Raw genomic sequence first — 14,186 nt, forward strand, 5'->3', positions numbered from 1 at the left:
AGATACAGAAGGATCTTGACAGACTTGAACATTGGGCGCTAACTAACAAAATGAAATTCAACAGTGAAAAAAGGAAGGTTCTACATTTAGGCCAAAAAAACAAAATGCACCAGTACCGTATATGTGGTACCTGGCTCAATAGTAGTACCTGTGAGAGGGATCTTGGAGTCCTAGTGGACAACCATTTAGATAGGAGCCAGCCATGTGCAGCAGCTGCTAAAAAAGCCAACGCAGTTCTGGGCTGCATAAACAGAGGGATAGAATCAAGATCATGTGAAGTGTTAGTGCCACTTTATAATGCCTTGGTAAGGCCACACTTGGAATATTGCATTCAGTTTTGGTCGCCACGATGTAAAAAAGATGTTGAGACTCTAGAAAGAGTGCAGAGAAGAGCAACAAAGATGATTAGGGGACTGGAGGCTAAAACATATGAAGAACGGTTGCAGGAACTGGGTATGCCTAGTTTAATGAAAAGAAGGACTAGGGGAGACATGATAGCAGTGTTCCAATATCTCAGGGGTTGCCACAGAGAAGTGGGAGTTGGGCTGTTCTCCAAAGCACCTGAGGGTAGAACAAGAAGCAATGGGTGGAAACTGATCAAACAAAGAAGCAACTTAGAACTAAGGAGGAGTTTCCTGGCAGTTAGAACAATCAATAAGTGGAACGACTTGCCTGTAGAAGTTGTGAATGCTCCAACACTGGAAATTTTTAAGAAAATGTTGGATAACCATCTGTCTGAGATGGTGTAGGGTTTCCTGCCTGGGCAGGGGGTTGGACTAGAAGGCCTCCAAGATCCCTTCCAACTCTGTTGTTATTATTATTATATAAAAGATCAGTACATGTCTACAGAAATCCACAAAAGGATTGAAAACCACCTAGAATCCCTATGGGTCAATATAAAAAGGAAAAAAGAATGACATTGCTATAGGCCGGCGATGGCTAACCTTTTCGGCACCGAGTGCTGAAAGCGCACGCAACCCACCCTGTGCGCCCGCCCCGGCACATGCATTCGCACCCCCCCGTGTATGTACCCCACCCCCCATGCATGCATGGGCAACCCCTGCACATGTGCCCCACCCACCCGCCACGGATGCATGGATGTCTCCTGCATGCACTCCACCCACCCCCGCTCATGCGCAGCAGAGACCTGAAAACCAGCTGGCCAGCGGGAGGCGTGTGCGCATGCGTGGCGGAGCCGAGCTAGGGTGACAGCTCACGTGCCCGTAGAGAGAGCTCTGCACGCCACCTGTGGCACCCGTGTCATAGGTTCGCCATCACGGCTATAGGTGCACACTATAGGCCACCCAACCTAGCAGAAGAAATAGATGAACTTTTTGCTAATCAATTAACAAATGTATGTAAGGGATGGGATGGGATGGGATGGGATGGGAAGGGAACGAACAGAACAGATTGTAGAATAGAACAGAACAGAACAGAACAGAACAGAACAGAACAGAACAGAACAGAATAGAATAGAATAGAATAGAAAATATGGAATGGAATGGAATGGAATGGAATGGAATGGAATGGAATAGAATAGAATAGAATAGAATAGAATAGGATAGGATAGGATAGGATAGGATAGGATAGGATAGGATAGGATAGGATAGGATAGGATAGAATAGAAAATATGGAATGGAATAGAACAGAACAGAACAGAACAGAACAGAACAGAACAGAACAGAACAGAATAGAATAGAATAGAACAATAAAAGTTGGAACAGAATGTGATGGAATGGAACAGAATACTATAGCAACAGCAATAGCACATGGGCTTATAAACCACTTTATGTGCTTTACAGCCCTCTAAGCAGTTTACAGAGCTGCCATCTTGCCCCCAACAATTTTTCTCATTTTACCCACCTCAGAAGGATATAAGGCTGAGTCAACCTTGTGCCTGGTGAGATTTGAACTGCCAAATTCCAGGCAGCCGGCAGTCAGCAGAAGTCGCCTGCAGTACTGCAATCTAACTACTGCGCCACCCCAACTTTTATAGATCAGATTGGAGTAGAAGAGAACAGAACAGAACAGAACAACAAAGAACAGAACATACTTTATCGGCCAAGTGTGATCAGACACACAAGGAGTGCATAAGCTCTCTGGTGCATAAGCTCTCAGTGTACGTACAAGCCATAAGTGATAAATCATGATCATACACCGCAGTAGTAACAGGAGACCTTTAACTACCCTGATATCAACTGGGAGGCAAACTCTTCAGCGAGTGGGAGATCAAAGAGATTCCTAACCAACCCAGCTGACAACTTTCTCATCCGAAAGCTAGAGGAGAGAACTAGAGCAAAAGCTGTACTAGAGCTCATTCTTGCCAACAGAGAAGAAGTGATAGAGGGAGTTGAAGTTGCCGGAAGTTGGAGCGACAGTGACCAGGTCATACTGGAATTCATTATAATGCAAACACAAGCAACAGAATATAATCCAACCAGCGTTTTAAACTTTAGACACTGCAAAATTGTGGAATTTTAGTTTTGTCTCGGAAATTAATTCCTAGCATTGTCCACATATCAAGACAACAGTCCCTGTATTCTTAGGCGCAAATATTAGGAATGGAGTTTAGAGAAGCAACAAAATTGCAGGAAAGTGCACATAGAGTGCTAAGGGTCCTAAAACTCCAACAGAAGAGATGGGTCCAAAATGCAATGTTGCATCAGAATATTTGCTGGTCCGATCTGCCCATCCAGGAAAGGACCAGGTTGTAGGAAAAAGATTCTTTGCAAGCAAATAGGATGGCCAGAAAAGGCAGCTGCTCTGCACACTCAGGAAAAATGAAAACTATGCACAATAGTTTGCCAGTTTGGTGTATATACCATGGTAGTGGTGAAGCTGCTGGCCTAGAAAGCAGGCGATGATGAGTTCTAGTCCTGCCTTGTCATGAAAGCCCGCTGGGTGACTTTGGGCCAATCACCAGAAGACTGTGAGTTCTAGTCCCACCTTAGGCATGAAAGCCAACTCGGTGACTTTGGGCCAGTCATTCTCTCTCAGCTCAACCCACCTCACAGGGTTGTTGTTGTAGGGAAAATAAGAGGAAGGGCTGTTAGCCCTGAAAGGAGGCTAATAGTGGGTGAGGGGGGCAGCATTTTCAAATCCTGGGGGTGATTTTATCCTGCCCTGTTTGGATGCTCTCAATTGTCCTGTTAACAGCTTGCTAAATTTACCCCCCAAGATTGCATTCAGCTATGGGGTGCAGGAGCCACCCTGCCAGATGAAATGTCAGACAGACACCCCCCCTCCTCCTCACATATTTTGCATGAACTTGAACCTGGGAGAGGGGCTCAACCCCCACTCCCCCAAATGTCAGTCACGCCTCGGCAAAAGTCCCACAGGCCCTCAGCTTCTGAATATTCCAGTCAAAAGCTTTCCAGGAATGTAAATAAATAAGAGTTAAATTTTACTTGTTTAATTCAGGGGTCCCCAACCTTGGCACTTTTAAGCCTGGAGGACTTCAACTCCCAGAATACCAGCTCTGCTGGCTGGGGAATTCTGGGAGTTTAAGTCCACCAGGCTTAAAAGTTGCCAAGGTTGGGGACCCCTGGTTTAGTTGACTGTTTAAAGTGATCAGAAATCAGAAAAATAATTTATGACCAATTCTTGCAGTTACAACCGTTGCAGTTTCCCGACGATTGAGTGATCAGAAGTCAGGTGTTTGGCAACCAGCATACGGTTACGATAGTTACAGTGTCCCAGGATAAAAGGAGGAGTGGAGAGGGGGGCATGATAGCAGCGTTCCAGTATTTGAGAGGCTGCCACAAAGGGGGGGGGTCGAGCTGTTCTCCAAGGCACCAGAAGGAAGAAGCAGCAACAACAACAACAACAACAACAACAACGGATGGAAACTCATCAAAGAGAAAAGCAACTTGGAATTAGGGAGAAACTTCCTAATAGCGAGGACAATTAACCAGTGGAAAAACTTGTGTGCCAACACTGACAGCTTTTAAGAAGAAACTGGTTTAAGAAGAACCCGTGCTTGAGCTGGTGGCTGGACTAGAAGACCTCCAAGGTCCCTTCCAGCTTTATTCTGATTGTCATTTACGACCTTCCCAGTCGGCTTCTGACAAGCGAAGTGAAGCCAGATTCACTTAATGTTCAGTTAATGACTGCAGCGTTTTGCTTAACAATCAATGGGGGGGGGAGTAAAATTGGACATGACCCACTCAACCGTCTCACATAGCAAGATAAATCTCTTTTCTGAATCAGAATACGAAATAACAGATTTGGAAAGGACCTGGGAGGTCTTCTAGTCCAGCCCTCTGCTCCAGCAGAAGTCCATATATCATTCTAAAGAAATGGTTGTCCAATCTTTTTTTTAAAATCCTCCAGTATCGCAGCACCCACAACTTTCTTGTAGCAACCTGTTCCACTGGTGAATAATTCTGACTGTCAGGAAATTTCTCCTTGGTTCTAAGTTGCTTCTCTCCTTGATGAGTTTCCACCCATTGCTTCTTCTCCTGCCTTCAGGTGCTTTGGAGAATAGGGGGACCCTCCCCCCTCTTCTTTGGGGCAGCCCCTCCGATATTGGAAGAGTGCTATCATGTCCCCCCCAGTCCTTCGTTAGGCTGCGCATATTTGGTCTATAGACCTCCGTCTGCCTGCCTTAAACGCAGATCGCTTGCATTGACTGGAGTCCCCAAGCCATTGCAGCGTTCTCAGCTCCCTTTTCGTACCCCGCGTTCTCTTGAACACGCGTCCGCAGCGCCCTTCCTCGGATGCACCTGTGTGTGTGTGTGTGTGTCCACGCGTCGGTCTGGCGCATAGGTGTGTCATGCATCCCGTGCACGCGTGGAGGATGTGCTTCTCTGCGGCTCCGCTGCAAAACCCGATGCCTTTAAATGAAACGAATTAGTTGCATAAGGGAGCATCAAACGCCCGAGTTTTTGCTACCGTGGACTGTACCCGAGCAGCGGCCGGCTCAGCGGCCAGATTTCGGCCCCGGCGCCCACCCACCCACCCATCCCCGCCCCGGCTTTGCCTTTTTGTTAAATCTCAAGCCATTTAGCGATGCGCTGCGAGATGAGCCCGGCGCCCGCGGGCGCCCGGGCGGCCTCCATCCCTGCCCCTCCCGGTAACTCCGCGGTTGCTGGGCCCGCAAGGTGGGGCCCCGTGGGAGTTACCGAGCAGGGGTGGCGGGGGAGGAGCTGAGGAGGAAGGCGAGAAGCCTGGGGAGCTTCGGGGTTGGCGATCCTCGCGCGGAGCGCTTGCAAGCAGGGGCCGCGAATCCGCAGCGCTGTGAGTGAGGACCGCGGAAGGAGGGGGGGGGAATTCCCGGGCCAGGGGAAGGGGCAATCCTGGGGAGGGGAGTCTTGGGGAGAGATAATAGGGAATCGAGGGGGCGGGGGAAAGAGGAAAACTGGAGGGGGAATGGGGAATTATGGGGAGGGGAAACTCTGGGGAAGGGAGATTATGGGGAGGCGAAAGGAGACTCCTGGGGAGGGGGAAGAAACTCCATCTCCACCTGTCTTAACCTTGTCAAACTGGGCATTCAGAGGAGCTGAAATTGCTTCTGCTGAAGACTAGAAATGTTGGCTTAATTTGACCTCTCCCGTCTCCAGAGAAGATGGCTGAGACTTCAGGGGTCTCTGAGAAGGTGACCGTCTTCCGCCAGGAGGATGGCTTCACTTACCGCATCCCCGCTCTGCTCTACCTGTCTTCGGAGTCCACTTTCCTGGCCTTTGCGGAGGAGCGCACCTCACCTAGCGACAACCATGCCAAGCTCCTGGTCATGCGACGTGGACAGAAAGAGGGCCTGTCTGTAAAGGTAACCCTGCAGCCCCCAAAGTAGCCATGGGTCCCAGTTCACTCCCTCCGTTCATTATACCTCCCACCTGTTCTGACCCAGCTCCCCAAACACAACAAACCCTCTGAAGCGAACTCATATAAGGAACATTTGTACGAAATGTTTTATAGGTGGCACTTACAAAAAATGGGAAGAGGGACACATAACACTGAAGATAAAAGAAAAAGAAAGCACAGAATATTTTCAAACTTGGGATTTGTTTTATCAATGGTCGAATAATAGAGGTAGAAACTAGGAGTTTAATATTGTGATGTAAGCAAATTGACTTAGACCAGGGGTCTTCAAATTTGGCTGTTTTTAAGACTTGTGGACTTCAACGCCCTGAATTCCTCTGGAGTTGAAGTCCACAAGTCTTAAAAGAGCAAAGTTTGCAGACCCCTGACTTAGACAGTATGCTGTTTAGTAAGCACTTATTTTTTATCAAGAGAAAATATATAAATAATATATATATATAAAAGAAATCTGTATGAGCCGTGGTAGCACAGTGGCTAAAATGTAATACTACTTCTTCTGCTACTATTGGCTGGCTGTAGTTCCAGCGATTTGATTCTGAATGGCTCAAGCTTGACTCTGCCTTCCATCCTCCCATCTGAGGTTAATAAAATGAAGACCCAGATTGTTGGGGGCAAAATGCTAATTCTGTAAACTGCTCAGACACAGGGGTGAAATCCAGCAGGTTCTGACAGGTTCTGGAGAACCGGTAGCGGAAATTTTGAGTAGTTCGGAGAACCAGCAAATACCATCTCTGGCTGGCCCCAGAGTGGGGTGGGAATGGAGATTTTGCAATATCCTTCCCTCAGGAGTGGGGTGGGAATGGGGATTTTGCAGTATCCTTCCACTGCCATGCCCACCAAGCCACGCTCACAGAAACTGTAGTAAAAAAAATTGGATTTCACCACTGCTCAGACAGTTTAGTTTTATTAGATTTTTTTAGACAGGGCTAAAAAGCACTGTGAAGTGATATATAAGTCTAAGTGCTATTGCTACTAGCAGAGAAGAAGTATTAGAGGGAGCTGAAGTTGCCAGAACTTGGGGTGAGAGTGACCACGTCATATTGGAATTCAATATAAAATAGACACAAGCAACCGAACATAATCAAAACTTTTGATTAGACTTTAAAAGAGCTGATTTTAACAAACTCAGAGAGAGCTTGGGAAGGATCCTGTGGATGAAAATTTTAAAGGAGAAATCAACTAAACAAGCTTGGGAAACTCTGAAAAATATTACAAAAGCCCATCCCAGTTCAATGCCACTAAAAAAGAAAAACAAGAAAACCAAGCAAAAACTAGATGGTTACACAAAGAACTGTCAGAGCAACTGAGAGGGAAAAAAGGATAAGTATACAAAAAATGGAAATGTCAGAGTTCCAAGAAACACCCCCAATGAAATAAAGCTCTGAGGCTTGAGGTTCCTCAAAGTTTCACTTTATTAGAGATGTCATGTTGGCACAGCTGGGAAAACCCAAAACTGAAAGCTTCCAGGTTTTCCACACCCAGTTGACAGGTCACAGCCCTGCTCCACACCCACAAGTTCATTACATTGTCCAATCAACTCTTCACACTCAATTGGATACAACCTTCAGGCAGTCTCCATTAGACACAGGATGTCCTTGAAAATGGATGTTGTTATGACTAATTTTCTACCGCTCCAACAACAACCCTCCTCTCAACTTCCCCAGCTAAAATATGTGGCAGTTAAGAAGCAAAAGAAAATTGCCTTCCAAAACTGACAGGGACACATAACTGAGGCAGTTAATACCACTTTACAAAGCCCTAGTAAGATCACACTTAGAATACCGGATCCAGTTCCGGTCACCAGAGTATAAAAAAGATGTTGAGACTCTGGAAAGTGTGTAGAGAAGAGCAACAAGAATAATTTGAGGGCTGGAGGCTAAAACATATGAAGAACGGTTATAGGAATTGGGTATGTCTAGTCTAATGAAAAGAAGGACTAGGGGTCACATGATAGCATTCTTCCGATAATTGAGGGGCTCCTACAAAAACAAAGGTGGTCAAACTATTTTCCAAAGCACCAAAAGGCAAGACAGGAAACAATGGATGGAAACTAACCAAAGAGAAAAGCAACCTAGAACTAAGGATAAATTTCCTAACGGTGAGAGCAATCAGCCAATGGAATAACTCACCTTCAGAAGCTGTGGGTGCTCCATCACTGAAGGCTTTCAAAAAGAGAGAGGACACGTACCATGTTTCCCCGAAAATAAGACCTATTTTTTGCACCCCAAAATAAGCGCTTGGCCTTATTTTTGGGGTGGTCTTATTATTTTGGGGCACATGGAACGAGACAGGGTTCCTCTTGCCATCTTACCTAATTTCCAGCTCTGTCTCCCTAACCCTAACAGAGGAAATGGTGGGGACCAGTTGCCCATGCGCTTAAATATTTTGCGGGGGCCTTATTTTCAGGGGATGGCTTATTATCCAGAGAGGGTTTATTTTTGGGTAAACGCAATATTTGTTTGAAATGATGTAGGGGCTCCTGTTCGAGGGCTGCACTAGTAGCCCTCCAAGGTCCCTTTTAACTCTATTATTCTATGTTCTATATTCTGTGTATACTAAGCATGATTTATGGCTAAGTGTTGTGCATGAATTAGAACACTGTGGCTTGTATAGAAACCAATTTATACCTTAGTGGGGTGCATGAAGTAGAACCCTGGCGTGCTGCATAACTGGCTAAAACAAAACATGGTTTATTGCCAAATAGGCAATGCAATAAGTCCTCAGACTTTTCTTTCTTTTCACCAAAGAAAGCCGACGTGATTTGCCAGGATCTGATGGACAGTTTCACATCTGACCATTTCTTCTCTAGTGGGGTCCCCTGCAAACTCTGGAGACCGCCGTCCTACCCAAATACCGAACCATGAATCCGTGTCCAGTGTACGATGCAAAGGAAGGCACAATTTTCTTGTTTTTCATCTGTGTGAAGGCCAATGTGTCAGAACAGTATCAGATCAAGACGGGGAGAAACGCTGCCAGGCTGGGCTACATCTTCAGCAAAGATGGTGGACGCACCTGGAGCCAAATGACGGACTTGACCGAAAAGGTGATTGGAGATGATGTGAGGGACTGGGCCACGTTTGCCGTGGGACCAGGCCACGGGGTGCAGCTGAGTTCCGGACGGCTGGTTGTCCCAGCCTACACTTATTATATCCACAAACGTCTGTTTGGACTTCCGCTCTACAGTGGCACCAAACCTCACTCCTTTGCCTTCTACAGCGATGATGGTGGGAAGATGTGGCTGAAGGGACACCTTCTCCAAAAACCACTGCAGGCGTCGGAGTGCCAAATGGCCGAGTTGGTGGATCAGAATAATAGCCCGGTGTTATACTGTAACGCCCGCAGCAGTGACGGATACCGTGTCGAAGCCTTCAGCAGAGATGGTGGGCATCTCTTCGAAGCCCCTTTCAACTCTCAGAAGCTGGAGGAGGTTAATAATGGTTGTCAGGGTAGCGTAGTGAGTTTTCCTTCATCACAACTGGGATCAGAGTCTCCTTTAGCCTCCTCAAAGACCTTCGAATCGTGGTTGATCTTCTCCCATCCCACCAACCGAAAGATTCGTGCGGATCTGGGCATCTACTTGAACCCCCGTCCGTTGGAGGAAAATTCCTGGAAGACACCCTGGATCTTGAACACGGGACCCAGTGGCTACTCAGATCTGGCTGTTTGCACAGGGGAAGATCCTCTCTCTTTTGGCTGCTTGTTCGAATGTGGAGTATCGATGTACTACGAAGAGATCGCCTTCCAGTTGTTCAGTGGTGCAAAACTCTTGAAAACCTAGAACACATCCACTCCAGAAAAGAATTAATTCAATCCAAGGCGGCCCACATCTCTGGGGCCCCTTCAGCCTCAGAGAAGAAATAAATCACAGACTTTTTATACACAATTTTTTTATGGAAGAAAATTTTATCAGAGTTTTTAAAAATAATAGAAACTGAAAGGAAACTAAAGACAATAAAGAAAAAGAGTAAATAGTGAAAAAAAAGAAAATATTAAAAAATAGGTTATATAAAATATAGATTATATGAAGCATAATACAAACTGAAAGAAAACTAAAGGAAATAAAGAAAAAGAATAAATAGTGAAAAAGGAAAATATTAAAAAAAATAGAATTATATAGAAGCAACTTCTGATCTTCTTAATGGTGGTTATAGATGCATGTATATTTTTTGTCAGAGATTTGCCATGTCCAAATGAAGTCAGAGGCGCTGAGACGAACTTGTAGTTTTATATACCAGTAAATAATTATACTTTATAACTATATATACAGCAAAACTAGATACTCAGGCTAACAGGAGCATCGTGAGGTAAATCAACACAGCGGGAAGATCATGAGGTAAATTACAGAGCCCACAGAAGAAAATGGGCGGGGGGAAAGGGAACCTCCCCCTCCACACCCACACAACCAATCACAGCACAGATTGCCTCATCTCGGAGCCAGCCCTCTCCAATCCATCAACCACAGCTGTGTGTTCTGGATCATTGTACAACCCCACTCCAGCTCCAGCTATCAAATTTAAATATCTTAACATTTCCCCTCTCTATAGAATAGAATAGAATAGAATAGAATAGAATAGAATAGAATAGAATAGAATAGAATAGAATAGAATAGAATAGAATAATAGAATAGAACTAAGGGTAGGATGGGATGGGATGGGATGGGATGGAATGGAACGGAACGGAACGGAACAGAACAGAACTAAGGATAGGATGGGATGGGATGGGATGGGATGGAATAGAACAGAATATAGAATAGCATAGCATAGCATAGCATAGCATAGAATAGGGTACAGTAGGGTAGAATAGAATAGAATAGAATAGAATAGAATAGAATAGAATAGAATAGAATAGAATAGAATAGAATAGAATAGAATAGAATAGAAAATGTGGAATAGAATAGAATAGAATAGAAAATGTGTAATGTGGAATAGAATAGAATAGAATAGAATAGAATAGAATAGAATAGAATAGAATTTGGGATGGGATGGGATGGGATAGAATAGAATAGAATAGAACAGAACAGAACAGAATAGAATAGAATAGAATAGAATAGAATAGAATAGAATAGAATAGAATAGAATAGAATAGAACAGAACAGAATTAAGGATAGGATGGGATGGGATGGAATAGAACAGAATATAGAATAGCATAGCATAGCATAGCATAGCATAGCATAGCATAGCATAGAATAGGGTAAGGTAGGGTAGAATAGAATAGAATAGAATAGAATAGAATAGAATAGAATAGAATAGAATAGAATAGAATAGAAAATGTGGAATAGAATAGAATAGAATAGAAAATGTGGAATGTGGAATAGAATAGAATAGAATAGAATAGAATAGAATAGAATAGAATAGAATAGAATAGAATAGAATAGAATTTGGGATGGGATGGGATGGGATAGAATAGAATAGAACAGAACAGAACAGAACAGAACAGAACAGAACAGAACAGAACAGAATAGAATAGAATAGAATAGAACAGAATTAAGGATAGGATGGGATGGGATGGGATGGAATAGAACAGAATATAGAATAGTGTAGCGTAGCGTAGCGTAGAATAGAATAGAATAGGGTAAGGTAGGGTAGAATAGAATAGAATAGAATAGAATAGAATAGAATAGAATAGAAAATGTGGAATAGAATAGAACAGAACAGAATTAAGGATGGGATGGGATGGGATGGGATGGGATGGGATGGGATGGGATGGGATGGAATGGAATGGAATGGAATAGAATAGAACGGAATTATTATTATTATTATTATTATTATTATTATTATTATTATTATTATTATTATTATTATTATTATTATTATTATTATTATTATTTATTAGATTTCTATACCGCCCTTGTCCCGAAGGACTCAGGGTGGTGTACAGCCAGAGTAAAAACAAACAATACAATATACAATTAAAACAAAATTAAAAAGCTTATTACACAATTGGCCGAAAACTTTAAAACATTTAAAATTCTAAAAACCCATTAAAATTCATATAAAATTTAGAAATATGGAATATAAATTTTAAAATACAACAAAATTTAAGCCAGCCCCGCGCGAGTAAATAAATGCGTTTTCAATTCGCAGCAAAAGGTCCGAAGGTCAGATATTTGGCGTAAACCAGGGGGAAGTTCGTTCCAGAGGGTAGGAGCCCCCACAGAGAAGGATCTTCCCCTGGGGGCCGCCAGCCAACATTGTTTGGCGGACGGCACCCTGAGAAGTCCCTCTCTGTGTGAGCGTACGGGTCGTTGGGAGGCATGAGGTAACAGTAGGCGGTACCGTAAGTACCCAGGCCCTAAGCCATGGAGCGCCTTAAAGGTCGTAACCAACACCTTAAAGTGCACCCGAAAGACCACAGGCAGCCAATGCAGTCTGCGCAGGAGTGGTGTTACATGGGAGCTACGTGGAGCTCCCTCTATCACCCGCGCAGCTGCATTCTGGACTAACTGAAGCCTCCGGGTGCACTTCAAGGGGAGCCTCATGTAGAGAGCATTGCAATAATTAAGGATGGAATAGAATAGAATAGAATAGAATAGAATAGAATAGAATAGAATAGAATAGAATAGAATAGAATAGAATAGAATAGAATAGAATAGAATAGAATAGAGTTGGAAGGTACTTTGGAGGTCTTCTAGTCCAACCCTCTGCTCAATCAGGAGATACTATGCCATTCCAGACAAATGGCTGGCCAATCGCTTCTTGAAAACCTCCAGTGATGGAGCATTCGCAACTTCTAGTGGCAAGCTGTTCCACTGATTAATTGTTCTAAGACTGTCAGGAAATTTCTCCTGAATTCCAGGTTGCTTTTCTACATGATTAGTTTCCATCCATTGTTTCTTCTCCTCCTTCAGGTCCTTTGACTCTTTTTTAATCGGCTGTCCATTACTCCCAGCAGGAAAATAATCTCATTTCAATTGAATGTTGATCTTTAAAACTCTTTGTATTTATAAATAAAAATCTAATAAATGAATAAATATGACTTTGAACCCAGAATGTTGGCTGTTTTGACAAATCCACCAGGCATAATTAAATGACTTTTAATATTGTCCATATTTTGAACATAAAATTTGAAGTAGCTTTATACATTCTAGACAATTGCTCTGCAGTCACAGAACAGAGGTACATCATTTTGTAAAAAATTCCCTCTTTAGGTTGTAACATCATGTAAACTGGGAATTGATTTTTAAATCGGGGTAAAATAAATCACTCACTTTCTATTGCCAGGAACAGGAATTAAACCCCGATATTAAGGCTAGAAAGCCGGAGACCATGAGTTCAAGTCCTGCCTTAGCCATGGAAGCCAGCTGGCTGACTTTGGGGCCAGTCATTCTCTCTCAGCCCAACCCACCTTGCAGGGTTGTTGCTGTGGGGGAAATGGGAAGAGGAAGGTGTATTGGGTATGTTCATCCCCTTATTTATAAAAAAATAAATAGAAAAATAAATAGAATAAGAACTGAACCCCAGATGGTACTACAAGTGGAAGGGATTGAGAAATGGGCTAATGGCAAATTTAGAAGGAGAAAAGAATCTTTTATAAGGTTAAAAGAAAAAATGTTTTGCAAGCAGCAGGAGACAATGAGTTCTAGTCCCACCTTAGGCATGAGTGACTTTGGATCAGTCATTTTCTCTAAGCCCAACCCCACAGGGTTGTTGTGGGGAAAATAGGAGGAGGGGCTCTTAGCCCTGAAAGGAGGCCATTAGTAAGTGGATGAGGGGGCGGCATTCTCAAATTATGGGGGTGATTTTATCCTGCCCTCCATTGTCCTGTTAACAGCTTGCTAGATTTACCCCCAAGGTTGCATTTGGCTATGGGGTGCAGGAACAACTCTGCCAGATGAAATGTCAGGCAAATCCCTCATTTTGCATGAACCTGAACCTGGGGAAAGGGCTCAGTACCCCCTCCCCAAATGTCAGTCACCCCTCTGCAAAAGCCCTGCAGGCCCCCAGCTTCTGAATATTCCAGTCAAAAGCTTTCCAGGAATGCACATAGAGTTAAATTTTATTTGTTTAGTTGACCGTTCAAAGGTGCAACAGCGTTTTAAAAGAAGTGATTTATGACGAAATTCTTGCAGTTGCAATTGTTGCATTATCACCACAGTTGCATGATCGGAATTCAGGTGTTTGGCACTCGGCACATACCGGTAGTTATGATGGTTACAGCATCCCAGCATAAAAGAAGGACTAAGGAGGACATGCTAGCAGTCTTCCAGTATTTGAGGGGCTGTGACAAAATCGAGATTGCAGCTAGAAGAACAAGGGTTAGATTTGGAATGGTGGTCATATTTACAAATTCAGTCAAGTTATATGAAAGATACGAAAACATGGGGCATCAGCAGAAACTTAATGATATTAGATAAACTTTCATTGGGG

At 43.7% G+C, this 14,186-nt stretch overlaps 1 protein-coding gene across 1 annotated transcript; it reads left to right on the forward strand.

Moving 5' to 3' along the window:
* The first annotated feature begins 5,155 nt into the window (after positions 1–5,155).
* On the forward strand, positions 5,156–10,432 carry LOC131200036 (sialidase-3-like). The gene is made up of 3 exons (XM_058186351.1): positions 5,156–5,238; positions 5,562–5,767; positions 8,630–10,432. Exons 2-3 carry the CDS (start codon positions 5,567–5,569, stop codon positions 9,596–9,598), a joined length of 1,170 nt encoding a protein of 389 aa, XP_058042334.1. The 5' UTR covers positions 5,156–5,238; positions 5,562–5,566; the 3' UTR covers positions 9,599–10,432.
* The last annotated feature ends 3,754 nt before the right edge of the window (positions 10,433–14,186 follow it).

This window comes from Ahaetulla prasina, chromosome 5 (assembly GCF_028640845.1).
Source record: "Ahaetulla prasina isolate Xishuangbanna chromosome 5, ASM2864084v1, whole genome shotgun sequence".
Classification (NCBI taxonomy): domain Eukaryota; kingdom Metazoa; phylum Chordata; class Lepidosauria; order Squamata; family Colubridae; genus Ahaetulla; species Ahaetulla prasina.

What these genes read in the sequence shown, in the direction of transcription:
- LOC131200036 (XM_058186351.1), top strand. Translation starts at nt 5,567, where the DNA reads ATGGCTGAGACTTCAGGGGTCTCTGAGAAGGTGACCGTCTTCCGCCAG. An exon ending in AAGAGGGCCTGTCTGTAAAG is followed by an intron (nt 5,768 to 8,629) that starts GTAACCCTGCAG and finishes TTTCTTCTCTAG; the next exon opens with TGGGGTCCCCTGCAAACTCT.